We start from the raw sequence: 15451 nt of genomic DNA on the forward strand, positions 1-15451 counted from the left end.
CTACTCATATAGAATTGCTGAATAGGCGTAAGCCTATTTTGAAGCATATTCGGATTCGAGTAGTCCAGCACATATGCTGAAGAGAGACAATGATAAGTTGGACAGGAATTCACTTGTTTGTGGGTTATCCTAGAGAAATGAAAGTAGGTTTATAGTCTTAAAAATCAGAAAGTCATTGTTAGCATCAATAACCGATTTTTAGAAAAGGACTATATAATAAACCATGTGCCCATAAGAAAACTTGTTCTTAAGGAAATAATAAAAGACATGTCTAATTTAGTACCAACTGTACAAGATGAGATACCACAAGGAAACTGCAACACGTATCACAAATGATACACAATTGCAGAAAGTGTCTTGTCGTAGTGGGAGGGTTGTTAGGCAACCTAAAAAGATTCATGATTTTGGAGAGTTTTTGGACTCGATCCCTGGAGGACATGAACCTGATCTCCGGACATATGACGAAGCACTCCAAGATAAAGATGCAGCATCTTGGCAAAGAGTAATGAATAAAAGAATTAGAATATATGTATTCTAATAAAATCTGGAAGCTTGTAGAACCACCAAATGGTGTAAAAGCCTTTGGGTATAAAAAGGTCTATAATAGGAAAAGAGGGATAGATAGGAAGGTAGAAACTTTCAAAGCAAGGCTAGATGAAAAAGAAAACTTTTTCACTGGTAGTCATGCTTAAGTCTATCCGGATTCTTTTATCTATTTAGTAAGTGGATGTCAAGACAGCATTCCTTAATAGAAGTCTTGAAGAAAGAATCCATATAAAGCAACCAGAAGGGTTCATTGCAAAGGGCTAAGAGCATCTTGTGTGCAAGCTCAATCAGTCTATGGACTGATACAAAGCTTCAAGGTCTTGGAACATCCAGTTTATCAAAGTAATCCAGACCTTTGGATTCATTTAGTAACTGGATAAGTCTTGTGTATACAAAAGGTGTGATGGAAGCGTGGTGGTATTTCTTGTACTATACGTAAATAACATTTTTGGTAGTTGGAAACAATATCAAAATGTTGTCAGAAGTAAGGGTATGGTTGTCCAAACAATTCGATATAAAGGACTTGGGAGAATGTATATATTCTTGAGATCAAAGTAATAAGGGATCGCAAGAAAAGAATATTTTACTTATTCCAAGCTTCATACATCGGAAAAATCCTTGCTCGTTTTAAGCATGCAAAACTCCAAGAAAGGTTTCTTACTTTTTAGGATGGAGTAACTTTATCTAAAGATATGTCTCTGTAGACATCAAAGGAGATAAAGGAAATAAAGGCAGTTCTTTATGCTTCGGCTATCGGAAGCCTAATATATGCTATGTACGAGATCAGAAATCTGTTTTGCCAAGGGCATAGTTAGAAGATATCAAAGTAACCCTGGACAAGGACAGTGGACTGCAGTAAAGCATATATTGAAGTACCTTAGAGGCACTAGAGATTATATGCTAGCTTAAAAGGCAGTTAATTTGGTCCTAGTGGGTTGCATGGATTTTAGCTTCCAATCGGATAGGGATAATAATAAGTCAACCTCGGGGTTTTGTGTTTACTTTAGGAGGTAAAATCATAACTATGGAAGAGTGATAAGCATAGGTGTTTTTCTGGACTCCACCATAGAAGCTTAGTATATGGCAAGCCTCTGAGGTAGCCATAAAAGCTGAATGACTCAATAACCTCAAGATAGACTTAGATATGATTTCTGGTTTGTCCAAAGATTGTTACAATTTACTGTAATAATGTTGGTGCAGTAGCAAACTCGAAGAAACCATAAGTCTATAAGGCAAGTAAACACAATAGAGCGCAAGTACCACCCAATACGAGAAATCGTATAAATGAGGAGAAGTTGTTGCTGCCTAGATTGCATCAGGTGATGACCTATAGACCCTTTCACTAAGGTCCTTAAGGCAAGAGCTTTTGATGGGCATGTTGAAGGGTTGGGAATCAGATGTAGATACGGCAGCTTAGTCTTTTAGTATAAGTGGGAGATTGTTAGAGTGTATACTAAAAGCCTAGCTTTTGGTATAAACATTTATCTAGAAATAAGAATCACATTGGTCAAATGTCTACATTTATGATAAATGTAGTTGCTCAATTAATTTATATTGTAGATAATATGGTGTGTGGTGTCACATACAGAAGATCATGTTATCGGTTCCTTATAAATTATAAACAGTAGCTCACGACCAAGATGGAAAGGAACAAACCATTGGAAGGTCGTAGTGTAATTAGGTATTAGTTTATCTTAACTATATAATTACACTAGTACACTTAAAGTGTATTGAGTAGGACCATTTGAGCTCGTTCCTTTTATACTGACTTTATAAAGGAACAAAGACCTCAGTTATTATGGAAGTGTATGCTCTTAATCCTAATATAATAACAAGCACATATATTTGATATTTATTTCTTTAATTTATCAATGGGTGAGATTTAGTTCGATAAATCAATAAACCCGATAAGTTGGGAAATGATATCACTTATAGTGTGTGTTGTTAATTATAGAAGGAAACTGTGTCCTAGTGATCTAGGTTGAGAATGTCCCCAAGAGGAGCTCATAAGGATTGTCATGTTAAATCCTGCAGGTGGACTTAGTCCGACATGATGATGAAGTTGAGTGGTACTACTCTTGGAGCTAGATATTAATTAAGCGAGTTGTCAGTAACTTAATTAGTGGACATTTGTTATCTTAAACACAGGGAGACTAACACACTCATAATAAGAAGGAGCCCAAAATGTAATTTGGGATTGGTGCGGTAGTTCAATAATAGTTCTTTAGTGGAATGAATTATTATTGATGAAATTAAGTTGTGTATTCGGGGCGAACACGGGATGCTTAATTTCATCGGGAGACCAAAACCAATTCCTCCTCTCGGTCCCTATCGTAGCCTCTAGTATATAGAGATTTATACCCACCACATACCCACCTTCTTACCCATCCAATGGGGCCAGCCAAGCTAGCTTGGAACCCAAGCTAGGGCCGGCCAAGACCAAGTGGATGAGCCATGTAGGTGGCCGGCCAATGCTTGGGTCCCAAGCTTAGGTGGCCGGCCACTAGAATATTAAAAAGGATTTTTATTAAAATTATTTCTTATGTGGATATCATGATTTTAAAAGAGAGTTTAAAAATTAAAAATTTCCTTTTATAGTTTTCTACAAAAGATTAAGAGAAGAAATTAATCTCTTTCCTTATTTGTAGTTTAAAATGATGGTTTTAATTTTTGGTAAAAACTTTCCTTATTTGTAAATCATCTACATGTTTAAAAGAGAGTTTAAAATTTGAAATCTTTCCTTATTTGTTGATTAAAGGAGGATTTTAAATTTTAAGAAAACTTTCCTTTTTAACCATGTTCATGATTTAAAAGAAAGTTTAAAAATTAATAATTCTCTTTTATTAGTTTCTACAAAAGATTGAGAAAAGATTTGATATCTTTCCTTATTTGTAGATTAAAAGAGATTTTAAGTTTTAGAGATAACTTTATTTTTATCCACATGTTTAAAAGAAAGATTTTAATTTATTAAATTTTCTTTTTATAAACCAATCATGAAGGGATTAAATTATTGGAAAAATTTTATAAATTTCCGGAAGCAAATAAGGAAGTTTTAATTTGTGTTTAAAATTTTATTTGCTTGGAGATTTGTATAATGGCCGGCCATTGTAAATTGAGATGAGAAAAATTATTTTTAATTAAATAAATTTTCCTTTTCATGGAAAAAGAATTAAGGAAGTTTTTATTTAAATTTCCTTATTTGCCAAGACCAAGGATTATGAAAGAGGGGGTAGAGGTGCCTTCATGGGTGAACTACTCTATTATTTTTCTCCCTCTTTTCTTCCTTGGGTGTGGCCGGCCCTTTCTTTCCTCTCCTCTCCTTTGTGTGGCCGAAACCTTCTCATGGTGGAGATAGCTTTGGTGGCCGGATCTAAGAAGGAGAAGAAGGAGAGAAAAGAAGCCTCTTTTCTAGCATCCCTTGGAGCATGGTGGTGGTGGCCGAACCTCTTCATCCTAAGAGAAGTTTTGATGGCCGAAACTTGTAAGGAAGAAGAAGGTGCTTGGTGGTTCTCATCTCGGAAGATCGTTGCCCACACAATGTCCGAGGTTAGAAGAGGAATACGGTAGAAGATCAAGAGGTCTTTCTAGAAGGTATAACTAGTAATTTTTTTTTTCGCATCATACTAGTTATTTATGGAAATAATACCAAATACAAGAGGCTTACGATTCTAGTGTTTCGAATATGTTTTTCGATGTTGTGTTCTTTTATTTTTTTTTGATTTGATTGTTCTTTTCGGTTAACCTAAAGTTATTTTAGGAAATTAAATATTAGCTTTCCATAAAAGGTTTTGTCTAGTCGGTGGTGGTTGCTCCCATATCCAAGAAGGTCATGTGCCTCGCCACGTCAGTACTGGGAACCAATTATGGAAATTAATATTTAATGGAATTAATAACTTAAGGTGATTTGGGTCGAACGTGTTAAGTTCCGCAGGAGACCCAAGTCAAAACCTAAAAGAACGAATAGATTAAGTTTTGGATCAAACGTGTTAAGTTCTGCAGGCGATCCAAAATTTAATTTAAAAGAACACATGGTAGCTAGGAAAAAGGTTCAGATCTTTGTACAAAATTTTTGTACAGTGGAACCTCTAGGTTTTCCGAGTAGCAACCAACAAGTTTCACATCACCTAACTGGAGCATTTATTGGTCGTCTAAGTACATGTCTGTACCATCTTAAACGTATCTCTCAGAGTTTTTCCTCAATAGATGCAACTCTGACTTTCTTTCTAATGCTCTCATTTCTTATTTTGTCCATCCTCGTATGTCCACACATCCACCTTAACATCCTCATCTCTGCAACTCTCATCTTCTACTCATGTGCTCGAGTCATAGCACAACATTCAGCTCCATATAACATAGCAAGTTTAACTGCGGTTTTATAGAACTTACCTTTAAGTTTTAAGAGGTACTTTACGGTCACATAAAACACTCGACGCTCCCCTCCATTTCACTCATCCTACTTATATTCTATGTAAGTCATCTCTCTTAATCCCTCCATCATTTTGCAAAAATGATCCTAAATATTTAAATCTCTCAGTTCCGGGCAACTCGTTCTCTCCTATCTTAACAATTATTTTATTACTTCTAATATTGCTAAATTTAAATTTCATATATTTTATCTTTAATCTACTAAGCTTAAAACATTTCCCTTCTAGTATTTTTCTTCAACATTCTAGTTTAGCATTTACTCCTTCATGTGTTTCATCTACCAAAATAATATCATCTACAAACAACATGCATCACGGTACTGTGGCTTGAATATGCACAGTAAGTTCGTCCATAATTAGTGTAAAAAGAGAGGGACTTAGAGTTGATCCTTGATGTAACCCTATCTTTATTGGAAATGCTTTAGTTACTCTGCCTGAAGTCTTTACTCTGGTCGTTACATCTGTTGGTGCAACCTTAGGTCAAGGTTGACCTGGTTGACCCGACTCGAGTTGACCTGACTCGAGTTGTATTTTGATGTTTGACGAAAACAGAAGAGTTGTATTTTGATGGGAGATTGTTGGTGCAACCTTAGGTCAAGGTTGACCTGACTCAAGTTGTATCTTGATGTTTGACAAGAACAGAAACTTGGGAGATTGTGGGTGTAACCCATGGTCAAGGTTGACCTGGTTGACCCGAGGTGAGTTGACCTGACTCGGAAAAGTCCAAGCAGGGAGCTTGGCACGGGAAAAGTCCAAGCAGGGAGCTTGGCATGGGAAAAGTCCAAGCAGGGAGTTTGGCATGGTGAAAAGTCCAAGCAGGGAGCTTGGCACGGGAAAAGTCCAAGTATGGAGACTTGGCACGGAGAAGTCCAAGTATGGAAGCTTGGCACATGGGAAGTCGGAGAGGGCTCGGTAGCTCGTTCTCCGAACTGAGGTCAGAGAGGGCTCGGTAGCTCGTTCTCTGGACCGGATGTGGAAAGTCCTGGTGAGTGAAGCCAGGCAGACGGAAAAGTCCTGGTGAGTGAAGCCAGGCAGACGGAAAAGTCCTGGTGAGTGAAGCCAGGCAGTTGGAAAGTCCTGATGAGTGAAGCCAGACAGTGGGAAAGTCCCGGTGAGTGAAGCCAGGCAGATTGAAATCCTGGTGAGTGAAGCCAGGTGAAAACCCTAGTGAGTGAAGCTAGGTGAAAGTCCTGGTGAGTGAAGCCGGGCAAGGGAAAATCCAGATGGATCAAGGGTGATCGGACATCTGGTGTTGAGAAGGTTAAGTAGGTCAAGAGAGTGACCGGATACTTGACACGAAGAGAAAAGTCCAAGTGGGTCAAAGGGATTGACCGGACACTTGGTGGGGAGTCTTAGCAGGTCAAGGGAGTGACCGGATGCTAAGCATGATGTACCAACAGGTCAAGGTTGACTGGGTATTTGTTTGGACTTGGTTTGGGCAAAAACCGAGCTCTTGATCGATCAGTGGATCGATCCAGTGATACACTGGGTTATCTGATCGGTCTGGTGACCGATCAGTAACCAAACAGTATGCTACTGTATGTTATCTGATCGGTCTGCAGACCGATCAGAAAGCGAACAGAAGGCAAAGAGAAAAGGAGGGGATCGGTCTGTGGACCGATCCACATGCACCCTGATCGGTCCACAGACCGATCAAGAGACGATCAGAGAACTTGGGCGAGTTCTCTGTGAAGAGTGCTGATCGGTCTGGGGACCGATCAGCACAGGTCCTGATCGGTCCCCAAGACCGATCAGGCTTCAGCCTGATCGGTCCACGCACTAGCCGTTGCGACACAATGGCAAGATTCTGTGTCTTCTTTGTCTTCTTCGCAGGTGCAGGTATAAGACCTCTACAGTAGACGAAGGAGGGGATAACTCTCTTCCTCACGAGACTGTGATAAGAGCTTTGCTGAGCTCTTTGTTTCTGAAGCTTCGTGTGAACTTCCCCGGCTGGTCAGCTGCTGCTGTTCTTCCGTGAAGTTGCTGCTTCGTCAACGAAAACCAGTCAAAGGCAAGCAAGGTGTTTTACATACATATTGTCTGTATTTCTGTACTTCATTCTTGTTGTTGCAAGAGATATTGTGGTAAGGTTTCTCCACCCAGAAGGAGTTCTTATTAGCCGGTTTTCCGGGGACTCATCCACCGACGGATTGATAGGCTTCGTCCACCTTACGGACACGCCGAGGAGTAGGAGTTTATCTCCGAACCTCGTTACATCGACGAGTTTGAGGTTTGATCTTTCCGCTTTCATTTCTATTAGTTTTATTTTCGCTGCGCTAACTCTAATTGTAGAAAGAAACGAACGCGAGTTGGGGTCGGCTATTCACACCCCCCTCTCTAGCCGCGACCATCGGTCCTAACAACATCCTCATACATATCCTTAATTAGTTTAATATATGTTACGCTAACACCTCTCCTTTCTAAAATTCTTCATATAATTTCTCTTAGGACTCTATTATAAGTTTTTTCTAAGTTAATGAATACCATGTGTAGACCTTGTTTTTGTTCCTGATATTTTTCAATTAATTGTCTAAGAAGATATATAGTTTCTATTGTTGACATTCCAAGCGTGAACCCAAATTGATTTTCTGTCACTGTGGTCTCCTTCCTTAATCTTTTTTCTATTACTTTTTTCAAAAGTTTCATAGTATGACTCATTAGTTTAATACCCCTATAGTTTGTACAATTTTGTATGTCTCTCTTGTTCTTATATAAGGGAACTAGAGTACTTATCCTCCATTAATCAGACTTTTTTTTTGTTTTCAATATCATGTTAAATAATTTTGTAAGTCATTCAATACCTTGTTTCCCTAAGCACTTCCATACCTCTATCGGAATATTATATGATCGAACGACTTTTTCATTGTGCATCTCATTTAAAGTTTATTTTACTTTTGAAGTTTGAATTCTATGATAAAAATTAAAATTTCTACGCTCATTTGACATACTTAAATTACCTAAGTTAAGTTGGCCACGTAAACCTTCATTAAAAAGTTGATGAAAATACCTCTTCCACTGCTCTTTTATTTCTCCATCGTTTACTAATACCTTATTACATTCATCTTTAATGCATTTTATTTGGCTAAGATCTCTTGTTTTCCTTTCTCTCACTTTAACTATTCTATAAATGTCTCTTTCCCCTTCTTTTGTATCCAATTTTTGATATAATTATTCAAAAGTTTCATTTTTTGTTTCACTCACTACTTTCTTAGCTTCTTTCTTGGCTATTGTATATTTTTTTAAAAGTTTTCCTCATTCTTACAAATATATAATTCCTTATAAGCTATTCATTTTTCATCCACTTTCTCTTGTACTTTCTCATTCCACCACCATGATTCTTTACTTAGTAGTGCATGTCCCTTTGACTCACCGAGTACATTCTTAGCTACTATTTTTAACTTTGATACTATCTTATCCCATGTTGTATTAGAGTCATCATATATTTTACCTAATGCTTGTACTTCTACCGTCTCCTTAAATATATTTTGCTTCTCATCCTTTAACTTCCACCACTTAATTGTAGGAATCGTATATATTTTCTTTCTATTGATACTATATTTGAGGCGTATATCCAATACTACTATCCTATATTAGGTAGTTAAGCTTTCTCCAGGGATGACTTTGCAATCTTTACAAATCTTTCTATCCTTCTTCCTAACTATAAGAAAGTCAATTTGTGATTTATTATTCCCACTTTTGAATGTGACTAAGTGTTATTCTCTTTTCTTAAAAAACGTATCAGCTAATATAAGGTCATATGCTATCGCAAAATCTAATATAGTTAACCCTTCCTCATTCCTCGTTCCAAACTCATAACTCCCATGTACTCTCTTATATTTCTCATTTTTCACTCCGACATACCCATTTAGATCTCCTCCTATTAAAATCATTTCATTTGGTGGAATATTTTGTAATATTTCATCTAAGTCCTCCCAAAATCTTAATTTGGTAGCTTCATCTAATCCTACCTGTGGTGCATATACGCTAATTATATTCATAGTTTCTTTGGCTACTATTATCTTAAGGGCTATAATTCTATTCTCTTTTCAAACTACTCCTACAACTTCATCCTTTAACAAACTATCTACAATAATATTCACTTCATTTCTTGCTTTACTTTTTCCAGTGTACTATAACTTAAAACCCGAGTTCTCTATCATCTTTGCCTTTTCGCCTGTCCATTTTGTCTTTTGTACACACAAAATACTAATTCTTCTCCTAATCATCATATCTACTACCTCCATTGATTTACCAGTGAGAGTTCCTATGTTCCATGTTCCAAATCTTAGATTATTAGTTTTCCTATCATATTTGTTCTTATCCAACCTATGGTGTGAGAACTCTTGCCTATTTAACACTACACCCAAGTTCTCATAGAGATGTAGCGGTCCTTACTGAGACGTTATAGTCGGACCCTGTAACGCAAACTCTTGTATATTTAGCACTACACCCGAGTTCTGGAGATGTAGCGGTCATTGCCGAGATGTTATAGTCGGACCCTGCAACGCGTTCCTTTCGGGGAACAACCAAGCATTAACACAATAGTTTAATGGATCAATTCATTGAATATTTGTCATAGTTTTGATGCTGGCTAACAACCTAATGCAACCCTTCTCCTTTATTCTGGCTTGGGACTGGCCATGACCAGTTGTCATGGACGGAGTTTATCTACAAATATGATACAATTAGAAAAAGATAATACTAGGTAAAATTAAACTTAGCAAATTCATATCCATTGGATATGTTTGATAATTTAAAAATAGAAAATGAAGAATTGGAAGTACAAATAGAAAAATTTAAAAATGATCATGCATGCTAAAATAATTTTCAAAAATAAAAATTTAAAAATTATGATAGAATCAAGTGGTACATAAGAAATGACTAAGGACATATCAAGAAGAGATGAATATTATACAAATAACAATTAAAAATATTTCTGTTAATCACAAGAAGAAGGAATAATTTCTCAAATACGGAACATCTACAATCAACATCAAGTCATTATCTTTGTCTTCATAAGTGATGACATATTCATGTTCATTACAACCTTCTTTTCTATACTTCTCATACAAGTGATGTGAGAATCAATAATTTGCAACAATAATTATTGAGCAACACAAACACATCAGTTTATGATGGTAATAACAATTAAGTCATGCTTGCTTACATAGTGAAAAACATTTGAACTTGTCGTCCAAAGCCTCCTTAAGTTCTTTGTACCCCTTGTAGACTTTGACTTCAATCATCCTCAAGTAAGAAGCTCTATCCATGCTAACTTTCACAAACAACCCGGTGGCATCCATCTCTATCTCTTTGCCACCCCCTAAAACACCCAGTTGGTTTCTTTGATTCGAATCAAAAACTTACTTCGACATCAGCGATGCATCAAGACTCCTTGATCGGAGTCATCCTCAAATAAAGAATTGATGATCGTATCTTGATATCTTTACATAGCACTTGCGCGCTTACCGTTTAAAAAAAATATATTATAGAGATGTCTTTTTGATTTTTTTTTTTTTGTTCCTTAGACTTTTACTTGCATAAGGATGAAATTAGCAGAATTAAAATAATAATAATAATAATAATAAAGAAGAGTATTCGCTGTCAACCATTCAACATAGCCATATAGGAGGAGGGATTGGGGTTCCCTTTCTCCCAAAATTTTGCATCCAAATCGGAACTTCCCTCATTCAATTTTATTGAATTCCGATGGCGTCCTCCGCCTCCACCGGTACCGCCGCCGCCGCTGCAGCCACCGGCTCTTGCTCCCCCTTCGCCTCTCTCTCCGACGACATCGTCCTCAACATCCTCGCCAAGCTCGAGGCCGATCCCCGACACTTGGCCCGCCTCGCCTGCGTCTGCTCCCGCCTCTCCTCTCTCATCCGCACCGTCTGCTACCGCTCCATCTGTTCCCGTTCCCTCCCCGCGGATCTCCTCCCCTCGCCCACTGAGGCCGCCGCCGCCGCCTCCTCTTGGCCATCCCTCTACAAGCTCTCCGTCTGCTGCCCAGGCCTCTACCGCGCCGGCGTCCTCCTCGAACATTCCGACTTCGGGCTCGAGCGCGACATCGGCCCGCATCTAACCTTCCCCGTCGGCTCCTCATCTTCTTCTTCCTCCTCTTCCAGCGACCTTACGAACCCCGTTCCTCCGATCCCCTCCGACGCCGGGGTTTCTTGCTGGTCCCTCTTCGACGACCTCTACTTCGACACCATCTACGACCCCTCGGAGGTCGAAGATGTCTCCTTTGTGCCGATCGATCTCCCTCCCGGCGAGTCCCCCGTCACAGTCGGTTCGGTCGTTTCGAAATGGAGGAAGCAGCAGTGGGCCGGGCCGACAAACTCCCATCTGGCTTCCGGGCTCTGGAGTCTCAGCCGCGAGCAGGGCAACAAGCTTCTGGCTAGCCGGTTCAAGAGCGATTGCCTTTACATATGCGATTGGCCCGGATGCGTACACGCAGAAGAGAAGCGGAAATACATGCTCTTTAGGGGGGTCTTCAAGAACTTCAAGCGATCGAGAGTGTGGAAGACGATAGTCGACTCGAACAGAGGCAAGATCGAGCTGTCGTGTGCATTCTGCGCCTGCAGGGAGACCTGGGATCTCCACTCTGCATTTTGCTTGAGGAGGGTCTTTGGGTTTCATGACGACGGGGAACCCGTGGTCAGGGCATACGTTTGCGAGAATGGCCATGTCTCAGGGGCATGGACTGACAGACCATTGTTTGCCTAAATTAAGATTTCCACTCCCAACCTTTTTCCATATGCGATTTTGATTTTGGTGTGAATAAAGATGGCATCCTGCTAATGTCAATTTTCTTCTTGTGCGTGATTTCTCGCTGAAGTCTTGGCTACCGTGATTAACCCCCAGTGATAGCCTTGGGCAAGGTCCACGGGGCGCTTGGGGCGAGAGTTATCGCCTTTTTGCCCAGTGATTTCTCGCTGAAGCTCTATTGTCTTTCGTTTACTGGCTAGTTGATGTGCGTGCTGCGTTCTTTCTATGCTACTGAAGTGGAGTTGGTTTCGTTTGTGATGGACGTGCTTAATATTTTCTTTGTTTGTGATGGACGGCAGCTGCTGAAGTGGAGTTCGTTTGGTGTCTGTGCAATCAATCATTGTCTTAGGAGGTGCGATGAGGTTATGGGCTCCTGGTATAGCAGTGTCACATCATTCTCTATGCTTGTTAACTATGCCAGCAGGTTAGTTGTTCAGAGCATTCACATTGGTGGTTGGACCTCTTTCGTTGTCAAATTCATACCACGTTAAAGTAAAATTTTTTATATATCGCTTTTTCATAAAGAAAAAAAAATCTTTTTTTAAGGAATTCGACACGTTATATAAAAATCTTTTTATATATATATTTTAATTCATTTTATATATATATATATATATATATATATATATATATAATCATTTATGTTCAATAATTATATATATATTCAAATTAACTATAATTTAATTACCAAATTCTCTCATAGTAATATTATTTATATTTTTATATCATAAAATAAAAAAATATTAAATTTTTATTAACACAATATTAATAACACACTCAACCTCAAAAATATTTGAAGCCACATAAAAAAAACTGATCATTAAAAAAAAGACAGAATATTATTAATAAACACTAATTAAAAATAATTAAACACATGTTCAACTAATTTAAAATTCTAACAAGATGAAAAAAAGATAATAAAAAAGATAAAGTGTTTTTGAAAAAGAATTTAAATGATATTTTTTGGATTTGAAATAGGGGTAAATTTGCATGCACTCCCTATTGATAAACACAACTTTACATGCAGTCCTCATCCATGAAAAACTTTCTTTTCACTCAGTCAAACATATTTACCTAATTGCCCATGATATTTTTAGGTACAAAAAGTCCAAAAATCAGTATAAATACTCTTAAATTCAGTATATTAAATTAGAATCTAGTATATTTTCTATTAAATTGAGTACGATTCTTTTTTCATCTCAAAATATACTCGATTTTAGTTTAATGTGCTGAATTTAATAGAAAATATACTCGATTTTTAATATAAAGTACTGATTTTAAAAAGAATTATACTCATTTTCGAATTTTTTGTACTCAATTTTTGACTTTTTGTGCCTAAAAAATATGGGTTAATTTCAATAGAAAATATACTCGATCCTAGTATAGAGTATTAGATTATAGTGTAAAGTGCTGAATTTAACAGGAATTATACTTATTTTTAGACTTTTTATACCTAACAAATAAGAGGGATAATTTTGATAGAAAATATACTCGATTTTTAATATAAAGTACTGACTTTAAGAAGAATTATACTCGTTTTCAGACTTTTTGTACTCAATTTTGGACTTTTTGTACTTAAAAAATCTGAGGGGCAATTTAGGTATCAATATTTGCATGAGGGAGTTGAAACAAGTGATACTTTGCATGTAGGGAGTGGAAACAAAGTTTTTTAGGCATGGGGATTGCATGTAAAGTTATGATTACCATTGGGGATTTTTCTCTAATTTACCGTTGAAATAGGGTGGTTAAAGATAAACTTTGACATTTATTAAAGATCTCTGAACAAGTTTTTATTTGATATATTATAAGTCTCGTGGTTCAATCCAAGTCAAAAGTTATGATCTCTCAAAGTTTCCATCGATCCTGCTCAGATTTTGTTCCGATCTTATTATAATCCTATTGATTCTATTTATTGGAGCTTAGAAGAATATTCTGAAGAATATTCTGTGTATATATGTCAAGCTAAATTAGTGGAGGTAATTAGAGTATGTCAAGCTAAATTAGTGGAGGTAATTAGAGCTAATATTTTGTATAGGCGTATTCTTAGAAACTAATGATTGTACATTCATATTCTTAGGCTAATCACGTGTGATGGAGATTGACACAATTATCTCTATATATACTTGTAATATGTATGAAATAAAGGGTAGAAGGAGAATTACCCTTTCTTTCATTTTCTTTTTGGTATCAGAGCAGTGATCCTTGCACGCTGCTCATATTTTTTATGGCAGATGCTATTGTTGTTACAGGAGGGCCGAAGGATATTGCTGATGGTGATGCAAATATCTCTCAAAAATTGAGTTCAGTGTTGTTGAATGAATTCAATTACCTTCCGTGGTCGAGAGCAATTACCATTGCTCTTGGTGGTAGATCAAGGTTGGGATTTATTAATGGCACTTTCAAATCTCCTGAATCAAGTTCGCCGGAGTATGCGGCTTGGCTGTCAAAGGACCAACAGGTTATGTCATGGATTCTTAACTCGATGGAGCATGATCTTGCAGCAATTTTTAGTTATTCCGAATCTTCTTTGGATCTTTGGAATGCTGTTCGTGACATGTATGGCAACCAAAACAATTCTGCTAGGATTTTCCAAATTCACAGGGAGATTGCAAGTCTTCAACAAGATGGGAAGCCATTCGTAAATTTGCTAGGAAGTCTGAAGAGTTTGTGGAGCGAGTTGGAGATCTATAGACCTCCTACTACTGACGCAGCTATTTTGCAGAAGAGAACAGAAGAGAACCGTATTTTTCAGCTATTGGCTAGTCTTAATCCTGATTTTGAGGATCTAAGGAGCCATATTCTAATGAATACCGATTTACCCTCTTTTAAGAATATTTGCGCGACCATTCAGCGTGAAGAAGTACGCCGAAAAGTCATGCCACGTTATGTTAATACCAGTCCTTCGGATGTCCGTGCCTATATTACTCGCTCATCCTCTGAAGAAAAATCTTACAAGGGCAAACGCCCTGATCTCAAATGTGAGCATTGCCATAGTCCTGGTCACTCGATTAATCGTTGCTGGACTCTTCACCCAGAGTTGAAGCCAAAATTTTCAAAGGATCAGAAGAGTGGAGGATATCAAAAACGAATTCATGATCAAAAGGCTCATATGGCTACACACTCTCTTGAATCGTTTTCCTCTAATCCTGTTGCTTTACTTAATGATTTCGCAAATTATTTACAAAACAGGCATGGTCAGGAAACTGTTCAAGGTAGATCTATTAATCAAGAAAAAAATCAACCAGCTGCACTTCTTAGTCATTTTGCTGGTTTTTTGGCTGATGCAAACTCTGACACCAACGAAGGTATTCAGATTGCTTTTCTAACTGCATTCGAAATTAATAGTTTGCATGATGTATGGGTCATTGATTCTGGTGCCACAGATCACATGTCAAATAAGTTAACCCATGTTTATGATTTTCATCCTTTTTCTAAACCTTCTCTGGTATCTGTAGCAAATGGGAAAGGTGCTCATGTACAGGGTAAGGGAAAAATTAAACTTGTTTCAGATACTATAGAGTCCGATGTTCTATATGTTCCTTCTTTTCCATTTCAGTTGCTTTCTGTTCACAAACTGACATCATCGCTCAATTGTGAAGTTCTATTTACTCCTCACAAGGTCATATTTCAGGACCTCGTCACCAAGGCGACGATTGGTGAAGGATTTCATTTGCATGGACTCTACTACTTCTCCCCTAACTCTCAGGTTACCA

General features: G+C 37.7%; 1 protein-coding gene across 1 annotated transcript; it reads left to right on the forward strand.

The window, feature by feature from the left end:
• The first annotated feature begins 10576 nt into the window (after positions 1 to 10576).
• LOC122021819 (phytochrome A-associated F-box protein-like) lies at positions 10577 to 11777 on the forward strand. The gene has a single exon (XM_042579982.1). The coding sequence runs from the start codon at positions 10680 to 10682 to the stop codon at positions 11694 to 11696; it is 1017 nt and encodes a 338-aa protein (XP_042435916.1). The 5' UTR covers positions 10577 to 10679; the 3' UTR covers positions 11697 to 11777.
• Positions 11778 to 15451: the final 3674 nt, after the last annotated feature.

The sequence above is a fragment of the Zingiber officinale genome, chromosome 9A (assembly GCF_018446385.1).
Source record: "Zingiber officinale cultivar Zhangliang chromosome 9A, Zo_v1.1, whole genome shotgun sequence".
In the NCBI taxonomy this organism is placed as follows: domain Eukaryota; kingdom Viridiplantae; phylum Streptophyta; class Magnoliopsida; order Zingiberales; family Zingiberaceae; genus Zingiber; species Zingiber officinale.

Coding starts and splice junctions, on each gene's coding strand:
- LOC122021819 (XM_042579982.1), top strand. CDS start 10,680: ATGGCGTCCTCCGCCTCCACCGGTACCGCCGCCGCCGCTGCAGCCACC.